The following is a 13,005-nucleotide window of genomic DNA, read 5'->3' as shown; positions in this document are numbered from 1 at the left end:
GTCCAGCAAATGGTCTTTTGGGGATTCTTTTCCTCAAGATATGCTTTATACCCAGGAGAGAGTGTGGGAGACAGAAAACAGCATCTAAGGTAGAGGACTTAAGTTGCACTGATATTCACCTGTATGCAACAGAAAAATATTGCATGTATATATGCTTTAATAGTAACGTATGTAATAATATGTTTAAATAACTTGCGGCAGCAATTAAATCATAGCAATGTCCAACAGTGAAAATAACATTACAAACAAAATAAGATTCTCTACTAAATGTCTCTAACTAAATTTCTGTTTGGTAAGGCTCCAGAATTCTACATAAAAGTTGGTCTCTCCTCACCTGCAGCTGTATAGCTTGTAATTAATGTAGTAGTTGCTTCACATCCATCTGTAGTGATCCAGTCCCGTTCCCAAAAGAAATAATAGGTAATATGTAGATTTGCGAGGGCACAAGTGACAGCAAAGCTCACATAAATCCTTTACAAAGGCCAAGTTTTGCAGAATTGGGTGCAATGTTTGGACGTCAGTTTGGAGATTTTCTTGGCTCGGGAAGATGAGAGGGATTCCTAGCCAGATTGCTCCGTAGTTATTGTCAAGGAGTATCAGTTATTTCTAGACATTGCTAGATGACAGATGACATAACAATATTTAATCAGTGCATAATGTTCCAGTTAGGGAAATTGGAAAGCACTGCATGGTAGTAACTTCCCTTGAACCTGTAATTCACAGTGTCACAACTCCAGGAACAGAGCGGTTTACAGCACCAGTAACTGGAAAAGCAGCAAGTGAAAAATCTGCACACTTCGGTGCGGCAAAGGAAGAGAGAGAAAAAACATTCCCACAGCCCCCATCATCTGCTCAGAGAGGTGACTCTCCCATCATCCAAGAGCCTGAGGATCCCCAACTCCACCAGGGTGACCTCTCTCCAATGAGAACTAGTCTAGTGATAGTGGAGTCAACTGATGAGCAGACAGAAAAGTTTGGAAGAGGCTGTGAAGAGGAATCTTTAGAAAAGGTAAATAACAACTTTGCCTCAAAATAATCGACGCAAAAGAATAAGTTTTATGTCACGCTCGTTCCTTAAGATGAGGATATTTTGAGTTGGCCTAATTAATCCCCATCTGCAACTGAGTCTTTTCTCCTTTCCTCTGTGGTTATAAGGGCTAGCTCTAGTCATTTGTATAGAGGTTTTCAAAGCTGAAGCAAAACCCAGATCCTAAAGTCTAGTCTGTAATTCTGGTTCTGCTACCCTTATTTGTCCTTTGGTCTGTGATAGTTACGTCCATGCATGTGAGAGAGAATTAGTGTAAATAACAGGTGCAGAAACAAACCATGTACAAGTGAAAGCTGAAAAACAGATGTAACGAAAGACAAAGCAATAATGTTGAAAGCTTATGAAGAAAGGCAAGACTAGCCCAGAGCAGCATGAAGAATGACATGAAAAATACTGTAAAGTTAGCGAGATGGAAAAGAGGCAGCGGGATGTACATTGCAGAATACTAAGGATGTACTGGAAGAAAAGAACTTGAGAATGGTGTTTATGTAGCACGCAGGCAGTAAAGAGAAATGGAGACAGGAGATGGAACAGAAGAACAAAAACTATGTGAGGTAGGTCATCGGTTGTGTAAGACAAAGGAACCTTACTGCAATGTTTGGAGAGGGGAAGATGTCAAGAGGCAATGAAAGAAAACAACTATATGGCTTTTAGTGGGGAATTTAAATTACTTGGCAGATGAAGGTTTAAGAATAAACAGCTTTTTTTGCCTGTTCTAAGGGGAAGAAAAGGAGAAGGCATAAATTGGGCAGGAAATTAGTTTTATCAGTTAAGTTAGAGCAGAGAAAGCACAGTTCTGCTTAAGCAGAAATTGTTTCCTGTTTTGACATTCACCTAGAAACAGGCTCTTCTTTCTCTGCTGTTTATGTTGCCAAATGTACCACCCCTAGAATGAAGAGTTTCAGAGCTCTGCCTCTGGGATCTCAGAAAAAGATGGAATGTAAAATGTGTAGGATAACTCCGATGTCGAAAGATTAACTACAATAGGACTCAATACAATGGCTGCTGTAGGAAAGGCTGCCCTCAAAGATAATGTACTTCTTTTTCCCTCCAGTTCTTTTATTAAAGTAAAACAACAACAACCAGCACCACCAAAAAGAAACAAACCCCCCCCTTGTTTATTTTCCCCTTTATGCTTTTATACTGTTGATATTTCCCAAGTAGTTCTTTTCAGCTTCTCTTTGCCTTCTGACCTCTTCATTTAAATTTTTAATTCTTCCCTATGCAGGAGAGAGAAGAACTTCAACACCTGTTACTAATTTTTCTTGATCTTTCCAGTACCAAGACTATTAATACATTGTCCTCTAGCTAAAACTGTTTAGTCCTACTGTCTATATGCTGCACTATGTACTTGCCAGTGTGGAGGATTAAAAGGCTTTCATATAGTTTTCTGTGTAATCAATACAGAAACCATATGCAATATGTATGAATTCCAGAGTTGGTGTCATTAATACCTTCTAGTTCACCTGCAGTGACGTCGTGCCACAAATTTCAGGCTTGTCCCTGGCAACCTTAAGAGCACTAAGACCATAGAATTAGTACCACAAAGATTCATCCTTCTTTTTTCAATATGCTAATGAACAGCTAATGTATAGTCAAGTGGCCAAAGCCTCCCACCCCGCATCAGTGTTTCACAGATTAAAGTCAGGTAAGAGGCCAAAATCCTAAAAGCAAAAATTTTCACAAGTGAAGATGGTTTTAGATAAAAACTTACAGAACCTGTAAGTACTGCTAGTACTACGTACAACAGAGCACTGCTTCCATGCTTCCACTAGGAGTTAGCAGAGCTGTTAGGTGGGCTGGAGACCAGCTCGGACGAGGACGAGATGGTCACTACCAGGGTCGTTCGTCGCCGGGTGATTATTCAGGTACTGAGTGTTGAACGAGTGCACGAGCCTGTGGTGACTAGGCATGCTGCTGAGACAACCACTTGGCTGGTATTGCGCCTGAAGCTGGAATGCTCCTGAATAAAGCGTGGGCGTTGGATACGCCATTCCAATATCTTTTCTTGAAGGGAGGATTATAGCAATACTGCTAACCCAACTCTAAATTCCGTTAGATGCCTCAGTAGGAGGAGGACGAAGACTTCTCAGCCCCATACACAACACGGTCAACTAACATCTATTTGCCCGTCCATTGTGGCGTAACTTTTCTTTGCATGCCTTTCTAAGTGTTTATTTGCAGAACAATTTTTTTCTAACATTTCTCAATTCTTTTTCATTCTTAAACCAACTAACCAATTTTAAAATTGCTTGTTTAAAGTTACCTACATGAAGGCCTCGCTTCATAAAACTTTGTTCTTTGTCATACAGGCTGATAGTATGCCTGAAATGCTACCAGAAACGGTCACAGAAGAGCAATATACAGACGAACATGGCCACACAGTGGTAAAGAAGGTATTGTTATCTTGTTACCTTCTTACTGTCCTAGAAAAGGACAGATAAATACATCCACATGCATGCCAAATTTTCCTTTGTGAAGGGGCGTGATTTTTAAGAGTAGAGCGTGGAAGGAACCAGAATTTCTGTTCACGAGAGATTCCAAAGTTTGAAGAATATTTTGATTTGCAAGATCATTCTGTGTTACAGTTTATAACTTAACATGACATATTTTGTTAATTTTCCCACTTAAAGCCAATGAAAATTCTGCATAGATCCACATTTCTGAGAAAAGGTTTTTTTCAAAAAAACCCCAAAAAACCACACCACCACAATTATATCTAAGATCATGTTTGTTCATATTAATGAAACTAATGGAGGGCTGGGTCTGCAAGAGTCATCTAAATCCAGAATTTAGATCTTCAAAATCTCAACTCAGCTGTGCCTGACCAGGTTCCTAAATTTCTGTATCTGTACATACAGTTCAGTTTTTACGGCACAAAGAATATAGAAAGTACCTAGTTGTGTGATGGCCTCATAAAATAAGTATTTTCAGACCATTCTTATAAAAGTGAATTCTGCACAGCATGGAAGTGGAAGAGGAACTTCTGTGCTCCTTGCTTTATCTGACAACTCGGTGCTTAGAGAATTGGTCTAGGGCTTGGATGAATTCTGCTGGTGGCAAACTCCATCTTCTGTCTCCCAAGAAAACATCATAGACCCTCAGCTGGATAGCATGTCTCTGGAAGCTGTTTGAATTCATATTAAAATAAGCAACCTCAGCCAAATATTCCTGGGCACGTTGTGCAAGAGTGAGCATGACTGTATTCTTCTGAGTAGGTCCATGCCTGGGAGGGCGCTACCCCCACCTCTGTGACTCTTAAATATAGGTGACCCAGTCCGATTGAGCATCACAGCAAATAAGCTTTTGGAGAAAACGGGAGGTAGCTGCTTAATGTTACCTTGTCAAAAGGGGCTGGGAAGGCGTACGAAAATGTAGAGCTCCAGGTCATCCACTCAGGGATGCATACCCATCCTCCTGAGAAATTTATCTCATCTTGAACTCTGTAATTCTCTTCTGCTCCTCTTTGTTTGGCTTGCCAATGCCTAGAAAGCTTAAGCACCAGATTAGCATCTTAAGTAGGTTAATTCTGGCTCACTGTTCAGCAGTGGTTCGTACCATCGGCGTTACAATGTGATGTCCAAGTCCCTCTGTGAATCTAGTTCTAAGCGTTTGATAGCCAAGCTGCCTACCTCTTACTTTCAGAAGCCTCTTTGAAAATGCCAGTCTGAAAATGTTTTCTAGCAGTTCTATGGTTGTAAAGTATGATTTCTCTCTAAAATACTATACTACTTATCCTAATAATAACTACTGCTTTAGAGAGTCATTCCAATATCTATAGTGTGCCTCACTTGTGAAGTAAGTTTGTGGAAGCTTTGCTGTGTGGTGACCTAAGTAGGGCAAATGCATCGATTTGCAGCTTTACTACAGGTATTTGTGAGTATACGTGTTAAAGACTAAAACACTGAACCATCTATGTAGGTTTTTTTGTGTAGGAAAAAATGCTCTTTGAGTAGAAAATACTATATAGAGAATAAGAAGAAATACGTTTTTGTTAATTCTTTTGGGACAAAGCTCTATTTCATTCCTTCAGGTCACTAGAAAGATCATCCGGCGATACGTCTCTCCAGACGGCACAGAAAAAGAGGAAGTCCTAATGCAAGGAACACCACAAAAACCTGTCACTGTCGAAGAAGGAGATGGCTATTCCAAAGTTGTAAAACGGGTTGTGCTGAAGAGCGACAGTGAACAGTCAGAGGTCAGATCTTCTACTTCCCTTGCGATGGTACAAAGCAGCAATACACCAACAGTGTACTTAGTAACTACAGCTTACTCATGCTAACAACGTTCAGTTTTGAATGATACTTTAAAAAGTTTTCTTGCAGATAGAAAGGCCTCAGAGTAAAGACGGGGAAAAGGCAGGGGGTGGGAAGGTGCGCAGAGAAGGAGGGCAGTTTTCGCTGAAAATAAGTCAGGATACAGATTCTGTGATTTATGAGAAGTACCAAATTCATAAAGAAAGCAGCTTTGTACTAAGATGACATATAGATAAATGGCAATTATTATACCTCTTACCCTAATAAGAAAATTAGTGAATGTTGTAATGAAATGGTCTGATGTTCTCTAGGTTTCTACAACTAAGCCCTTCTAAAACTATACAGTTATATTAGGTTTAACTTACTGGTGCGTTCTTCGCGTTGAAGAGGCTAAAAAAAGTATTACTTTCATGCAAACTGTTTGTAGAGCCAGGTAATTAAAATGAAAAAACAACCTGAAAAGGTAAGTGCTTTTCAGTTTCTCTTTTCCTGCCTTAGTTCACCATGTAGCCCTACAGACATTTGTATCAGCAAAATTAAGGTTGTGACAGAGGGCCAGAAGCTAGTAATAGGATTTGCTTTCAGCAGTACTGCAGTTGAAAGCAACATTTAACAAGCGGTCATTAGAAATGCTAAGAACATAATTGCCATTTTCTCTTGCCAGAACTAATCATCAGAATTAATTCTCTAGGAGTTAGGTAACAAGAAAACAAAGTAATTTTTTTTAGTTAGCTGACCATACCAGAGCTACTCTTTATCATATAGAACCCATATACATTAAACTTGTATTTTGCCAAATAAAATGGAGTTTGTCACTTTCACGTGGTATTCTAACATTGTGGTCTCTTGCTCCTGTAAGAGCTCCTTGGTTTTACAAGTGTGACTCATCTCTCAGAAGAATACCTTAAAATTAAGATATGGACTGATAGCACTAATTCGTACTACCTGTGTGAATACAGCAAGGATTCACAGCAAGAGGTCCATTTGGCACTTGGTGTAACTCCGGTGGCCTTGGCAGGTCAGCCAGTACGGCAGCCTGTGGTGTGGGGCAGGTCAGCGATATCCCTGCTACCCGCAGGCTAGTTCAGCTCCCAGAAGCAGTTTTCACCCTGCCAGCATAAAGCTGCTCAGCAGAATAAGTTATCCAGGGCTGCCCCCGCTGTCTGAACTGGCATGTACCTTACAACGTCTCGCTCCAGAGCTGTAAAGCAGGTAACAAAACGTACGCTTGCTATTTTGATGCGTACACATAGAAAGTGAGACGCTTCGTATATTCTTGTTCTCTAAGGCAATGATTAAGAAAGAATGACAGAGTAACTGAAAGCTTTGTTAGTATCCGTTATGTGATTCATATCCAGTATACTTCTGCTTTCTAACCCTACAGGTGACCCTGTCTGAACCTGCTGTTTTGCCTAGTGCCTCCAAATTCCAATCTGAACCAGTGGAAGGCCGGAAGGTCAGCAAAGTCATAAAGACCACTGTAGTGCAAGGAGAGAGAACGGAGAAACACCTGGGGGATGCTAGCTTAGCTACTGATCTTCCGTCAGCCAAAGAGGACTTTGAAGAGGTAAAAATGCCTTTTAAATATAAACATTAAAACAAGTGTCACAACATACCTGGGGACAAATTCTACTCTATTGAGTTTTGTTGGTGGAGCATCATACTCAACTGCTGACTATAAAGCTCTGTTGTTATACTCAGCCGTGTTATAAAAGGATTCGTATATAAAGTGTGTGTGTGTTTGGGAAACTGACATTACAGAAATAGCTATGAAACATTTTGAGATTCTAAAAAAACACCCACGGAGGCTTTAAGTAAAGTTGTTATAAATCATGGGTGTGGTGACTGTTAAAGAAAAAGTTCATTCATATGTTACCACGCATGGAGTGGTATCAATTTTAGAAATTGATACAGTTAAGTCTACTTTCTGAGTAAGTTAATGTATTTGTCCGTGGAAGGAAGAAATGGCTACTAAGGTAATTAGCATCTTTCCTGGTTTTATGCTTTTTCTGATCAGTTTAGACATTTCAGTAACACAAAAGTTATGTTGAATTAATATAGCTTTTTCTGTAAGGAACTGATAGCACTTCACTTAATCCACACATCTTAAAGATTCACGTGGATGGAAGTTTTGTGTCATTAGATGCAACATAAGTACTTAGTTTGGTTTTTTAATTTGACAATACATCATATAAAAACATAGATGCAACAATGTCATGGTCTGGATATTTTCTGCCGTACAATGGTATTACAGCTTGCAGGAAGAGAAGACAGCAGGCGCTAAACTATTGGATTGAGATGCCAAATTTCCTGTTACAAATATGGGCCCAGCGACCAGATCCCTCTCATGACAATAATAAAAAAAGCAGCAAAAACTGTCATGTAGAGGTTCAGAGAAATGGATTAGTTAATAACACTTCTTTCGCAGCTTGCAGCTTCTACTTTAGTAAATCAAGAAGCCTGCGGAAGATACCACAACAAACCCACATCCAGCCAAAAGGAAAATAAAAACGCTGCCTTTATTTCTATTTTTCTGTTTTCCGTGAAGTATTAGTAACAGCAGATATTCTGTGGAAAAGCTTGCCAGGCTCCATTCCCTGCTTCTCCCATTTCAGTGCAGTCGAGGCTCAGGAACATCACCCATCATTTCTGTGTACGCCCGTCTCTGTACTGCTAGCGCTGAGAATAGGCAGCTTAAGGTGACAGTGGGAACAGCTCTAAAAGAAAGAGTATCTTCTGTGACAGGAAAAAGGTTGCTGTAGCAGCTGCCTAAATAGTTAGAAGGGATGAGTTCTGCAAGTGTGGTTCTGCAAGGCCTTGAGTTGGGCTACTTCAAAGTTGAAAAGAAAGTACCAAGACATGCTTCGGTACAATTATTAGTGAAACGAAACTATCCTATACAAGAAACTAACTGAACTGTATATTTGAGGAATATTTGAAAGGAGGCAAATGGCAGGCAGATGCTTCTCTTATCTGTCTATTCACCGTTTTCTCAGCATTCAACTTCATTAATATAAAGCACTAAGGTATGAAGAGCAATTATCTTTTGTCCTAGGTTTTTGGGTTTTGTTTTAATTTGAAGTTTATGTTTTAATTCGAGGCTTTGAGCTATACAGGTAACCAAATGAAAGTCCAACTCCCCGCTTTAGTAGAGAAAGAAATCATGAAAGAGGATGGATCGATTATTAAAAGGTTTGGCTTGGCTTGTCAATGAACTGTTACTAGAAAAGGATTAACAAACTCATAATAAATGAGTGGATTTAATTGAGTGTCTGAAGTGAAACCACTGGCAGCATCTAAAGCTTTATTTGCAAAAGTACTAAAGATTACTACTAACATCCTGTTTCAGGAAGGGATATATGCACTGGAAGGATCTACCTTCACTTGAAAAGACTTGGTGAATGGGGGTGTGGGGGTTCACCCTGGCCAGCAGCCAAGCACCACGCAGCCGCTCCCTAACCCTCCTGTCCTACCGTGGAACGGGGGAGAGAATAGGAACTGCAAAAGAGAGAAAACTCATGGGTTGAATGAAGACAGTTCAGTAAGCGAAGGAAAGAGGGAAGGACAACCAAACAAGTGATGCAAAGGCCATCACTCCACCACCTCCCACAAGCAGATACCCAGGCAGTCGCTGAGCAATGGTCACCTTGGAAGATACAACCCCCTGGCCCCCCAGCTTCTTCCTCTACCCCCTGTTTTTATTGCTGAGCATGATTCTATATAGTATGGAATATCCCTTTGGCCAGTTTGGGTCAGCTGTCCTGGCTGTGTGGCCCCCCAATCTCTTGCCCACCCCCAGCCTATCACTGAGGGGGCCAGTGGGGAGAAAAAGAGAGAGTATCGATGCTGTGTAAGCACTGTTCTGCAGGAACCAAAGCATCGGTCCGTTATCAACTCTGTTTTAGACCCAAATGGAAAACAGTGCACCACACGGGCTGCTGTGAAGAAAGTTAACTGCTAGACCCAGACCAAAGGGGTATCACTGCTGAGCTGGTTTTATAGGAGGTGATAGAGGAATAGCAGCGTGATTTACAATTAACAACATTAATCTAGGTTACTTCAAAATCTTTTTTCTCATACCACTTGACTCTGTGATCATTATCAAAATAGATGAGAGGATATAAGGCGATAGAAATATACAGATATATGCGTGTGACAGTTGAGCCTTATGAAGAATGAGGCAGGGCAGATAGGAGAATATTTGGGGGGAAAAAAGCTACTGTAGTACAAGAAGTGTATTCATTCCTGCCGCACACAACTTGAGCCAAGGCTGCCCCAGGCTAGGTATCTCTTACATGCCTTTTCTTTCAGACCATGTGTATTGATAGTGAGCTTTGGGATGGTAAAGCCAATGTTAGCATCTGAAAGACCATCCTGACCAAATGGTGTCTGTAATCGTAACAAGCTGTAAAACACACATACCAGTTTCAGAGTTAGCGGGATGGTGTCACAAGGACACACGGAGCCAGGAGATCTGCTGCATCTGCTTTTGGACGAAGGGTGAGCATTCTTGTCAAAGTGCTCCATCTAATGGAGGGACCTTTTGGTCGTTCAGGTCAAATTAAGAAGTGTCAGCTGTCTGATAAAAATCAAGCTATTCCTGGCGGAGCACGCAGGAATTTCCAAGTGTACTTGGCTTCCCATGGTCCTCTCTCAAGGACACTGACCAAAAATTGGGCTTCTGTGTAAGGCTTGGCAAGAGACACCCAGCTGTCCTATGACAACTACATTTATTTGCCTAGGTCTGGAAGGGACCTGGTGAGGTTTAAGGTTCTGACTAGTAGAGCAAGGTTCCAATGAGATAAGAGAGTAATTAACAGAATAGTTTAGGACACTAGATTACCACAAATGCAGTTTTACTGACTGTCAGAAGTTAGGCTTGTTTGGAAGTAAGTGTTCAAGAAATGAATCAGCTTAAATTACTATTGTACAGGACAACCCTGTTAAATGTAACAAATAGGAAGGTCTTGCGTGAATTTCAACATATGTTGCATGTCTGTGTGTTACAGCATGTTTTTGCTGGGCATCTAAAACTGTATGCTTAATCAGGGTATAGAGATGAATTGCTATTAGCTTATATTATGAAAGCCAGTTAAAGCGGTGGGGTGTGTTGTATTCAGAATGCAAAACTAATATCTGACCTCAGTAGCTGGCTTAAACTGCCAGCCACAGTTCTTCTCATGTTATTTTAAGTGAAAAAGGCTTAAAACTGCAGCTGAAAAGGAGCATTTTTTAAAACCTTCAGGAACTGTGGGCTTTTTAAGACGGTTTTCTCATTTATTTTGGTTTAGGACAACGCTGAGTAAAGCCAGCACACAGAAGAGGACTGTGATGAAGGATCGGTATGGAAAACATGTTCAGATAGAAGAGCTGGAAGACGCACCAGAAGCATTACCACAGGATGACCTCCAACATGACCTCCAGCAGCTTCTTAGACACTTCTGCAAAGAGGACTGGAAACAGGAGGCGAAGTGAGAAGCTGCCACCCCTCAACATCACCACGTCACCATCCATCCCGTATGCAGCATTCATCTTCTCTAGGTGTAGACGTTACTACCTACATAATCACTGGAAGACACTGCCATTTCTACCTGTGCAGATGCAGTGAATTCATTTCTTCCCCCCCTCCCCGTATTTGATTTTTGGGTTCTTGTTATTTTTTACCCTGTAAGCTAATTTGTGACCAAAGATAGCATCCTTCATTCAGGATGATATATCCACCGAATCGTCGTCTTTGTGCTGTACTGGGAATTTGTCAGCATCGCCACTTCTTGCTGTTCCTTTGCTTCTGCACTAGCTTCATGAAATTGCATTTGTCAAGCCAACTTCATCTACAGGCCTCTTCAAGTGACTATGTACATGCATCACAAAAAAAGGGAGTTAAGATGTAAACTGTATATAGCAAGAGTGTTTGGACTTACAAGACTGCAGAAAACACACTGCCTGTGACTACAATTAGCATCATGGATTACAAGGTCTATTGACACTGCTGAAGAGCGATTAATAAAATAATGTTAACACAAGCGACTGCAAAGACAGACTGACTAAGGAGGAAGCACTGCAGATCTACTGCATCCATAAGACTTCCAGTTTAGGGATCTATTATAGTTAAAGGCTCTAAGAGTCAGGCTAAAAACCTGGAAATTCAGCTGTTCTCATGAAGTTAACAGCTGACTGTGGCCATTAATGCTTCTAAGACCTTTGGACAGCCACTTAAAGATTTCCAGAAAAAGAAAAGAAAAAAAAAAAAAAAAAAAAGAGAATACCCAATTAGGTAACCAACTTGCTAGCAGCTATATCTATGGCACATTTGCATACGGTATTAAAATCTTTTAGATCTGGACATGTGGCAGGGTGTATTAAACAATTATAACTACAGTAGTTTCCTGTTTTCATCACTGCTTAGCAAACCACACTGTCTTATTGGTGGTACTTCCTGCTGGCCACTGCACTGTAGATAACTATGGGAGAAAGACTTACCCGCTATACAAGGATAATAATTAATTCACCGTGTTTTATCAAGATTGCCTCTTACCTGATACATGCATGTGGCATTTGAAGGTCAAAAACAAACCCTCCTGTAACCATGTCAGCTTGTTAGCCCTCTTAGCACTGAGCGAGCAGTTTTTATCTTCCAATCAAGCGTTTTTTAAAGAGAAAGTGCTCACAATCCTTGAAAGCCAGTTTCTGTTCATATTTTGTTATCTATCTATATATATAATATATATATATTTCTAAACCAACCCTCTGAAAACCACGATAGCATGTCTGCACTTTTCTTTTCAAAAAAGGGAACACAAAGATCTGACATTTCGGGTGTTCTATACCTTAGTATTTAATGGAGGGAGCTCTGTAGTGTTTTAGCATATATAGTACACATACTAACTAAATGTTTTTAAACAGCTATTTGATTTTTTTAATAGTATATTCAAAACCAGAGTAAAACAAATCCTCTCCTCTAGGAGTAGTACTTTTTCCAAGCTTATCTGGCCTTCTACGATTATAGGGTTGTTTGGTTTTTTTAATGACTCACTCAGTGCTCAGAACAAGGGCACTTCCTCATTAAGGTAACGATGCCAAAAGCATGGAAACATCTTGGGAGTTCTGGCTTCCTGCAGGCAAAACAACTCGAGGTGCCATGCTAACACTTTTTTGGCAGGCAGGAAAAAAAAAAAAACACCACCCAAACCAAAAAAAAAAAAGTGTTTTGGCAGCCAAACCGAATGAGACCCATGATGAAACATTTCACAACGCATCATGGCTTTCTTATTGTCAGAGACAGCACAGGATGATCTTCAAGGATGGGGCTCTAAAGAAATGCATTTCTGTTGTGTTATTTGCGGTGCAGATGATGTTCTGTGTAACAACATAATGGTTATTCACCTCTTATTTTGATTTTTTGCTGTGTTATCAAAGAACTTGAATACTGTGAGAAGAAGTGAATTTTAAGTTGACGAATCAGCATCTTGTTCCCATGGTGATAACACTAATTGAATATATCTATGAGGGCATGTATTAGTTAAAAATTAAAAAAAAAAAAAATACAACACTAACAATACATAGCTGCAATGTGTACAATGGCTGATTTAACTAAATAAAAATGTACAAGTGTTAAATGTAGAAATAATGGCTCGCTCTCTTTTACTGCCAGTGCAGCATAAAAAGGAACAGCACCCATCTGGGTACCTTAACTGAACTATC

General features: G+C 40.2%; 1 protein-coding gene across 4 annotated transcripts in view; it reads left to right on the top strand.

Moving 5' to 3' along the window:
• ANK2 (ankyrin 2) overlaps nt 1-12,468 on the top strand; it is a 347,335-nt gene extending 334,867 nt beyond the window's left edge. For 3 of the 4 annotated variants that reach the window (XM_075150301.1, XM_075150298.1, XM_075150300.1), the window contains 5 exons: nt 724-1,009; nt 3,361-3,444; nt 5,082-5,246; nt 6,689-6,871; nt 10,596-12,468. In XM_075150301.1, coding sequence (XP_075006402.1) covers nt 724-1,009; nt 3,361-3,444; nt 5,082-5,246; nt 6,689-6,871; nt 10,596-10,610 — 733 coding nt within the window. In that variant the 3' untranslated portion in view covers nt 10,611-12,468. Of the gene's footprint in view, nt 1-723; nt 1,010-2,823; nt 2,917-3,360; nt 3,445-5,081; nt 5,247-6,688; nt 6,872-8,404; nt 8,497-10,595 lie in introns of all 4 variants that reach the window. The other variant, XM_075150302.1, reaches the window with a different exon arrangement.
• The last annotated feature ends 537 nt before the right edge of the window (nt 12,469-13,005 follow it).

This window comes from Calonectris borealis, chromosome 4 (assembly GCF_964195595.1).
Source record: "Calonectris borealis chromosome 4, bCalBor7.hap1.2, whole genome shotgun sequence".
NCBI lineage: Eukaryota > Metazoa > Chordata > Aves > Procellariiformes > Procellariidae > Calonectris > Calonectris borealis.
Note: the sequence above shows the minus strand (reverse complement) of the source record. Positions and strands in the feature narration are given on the sequence as shown.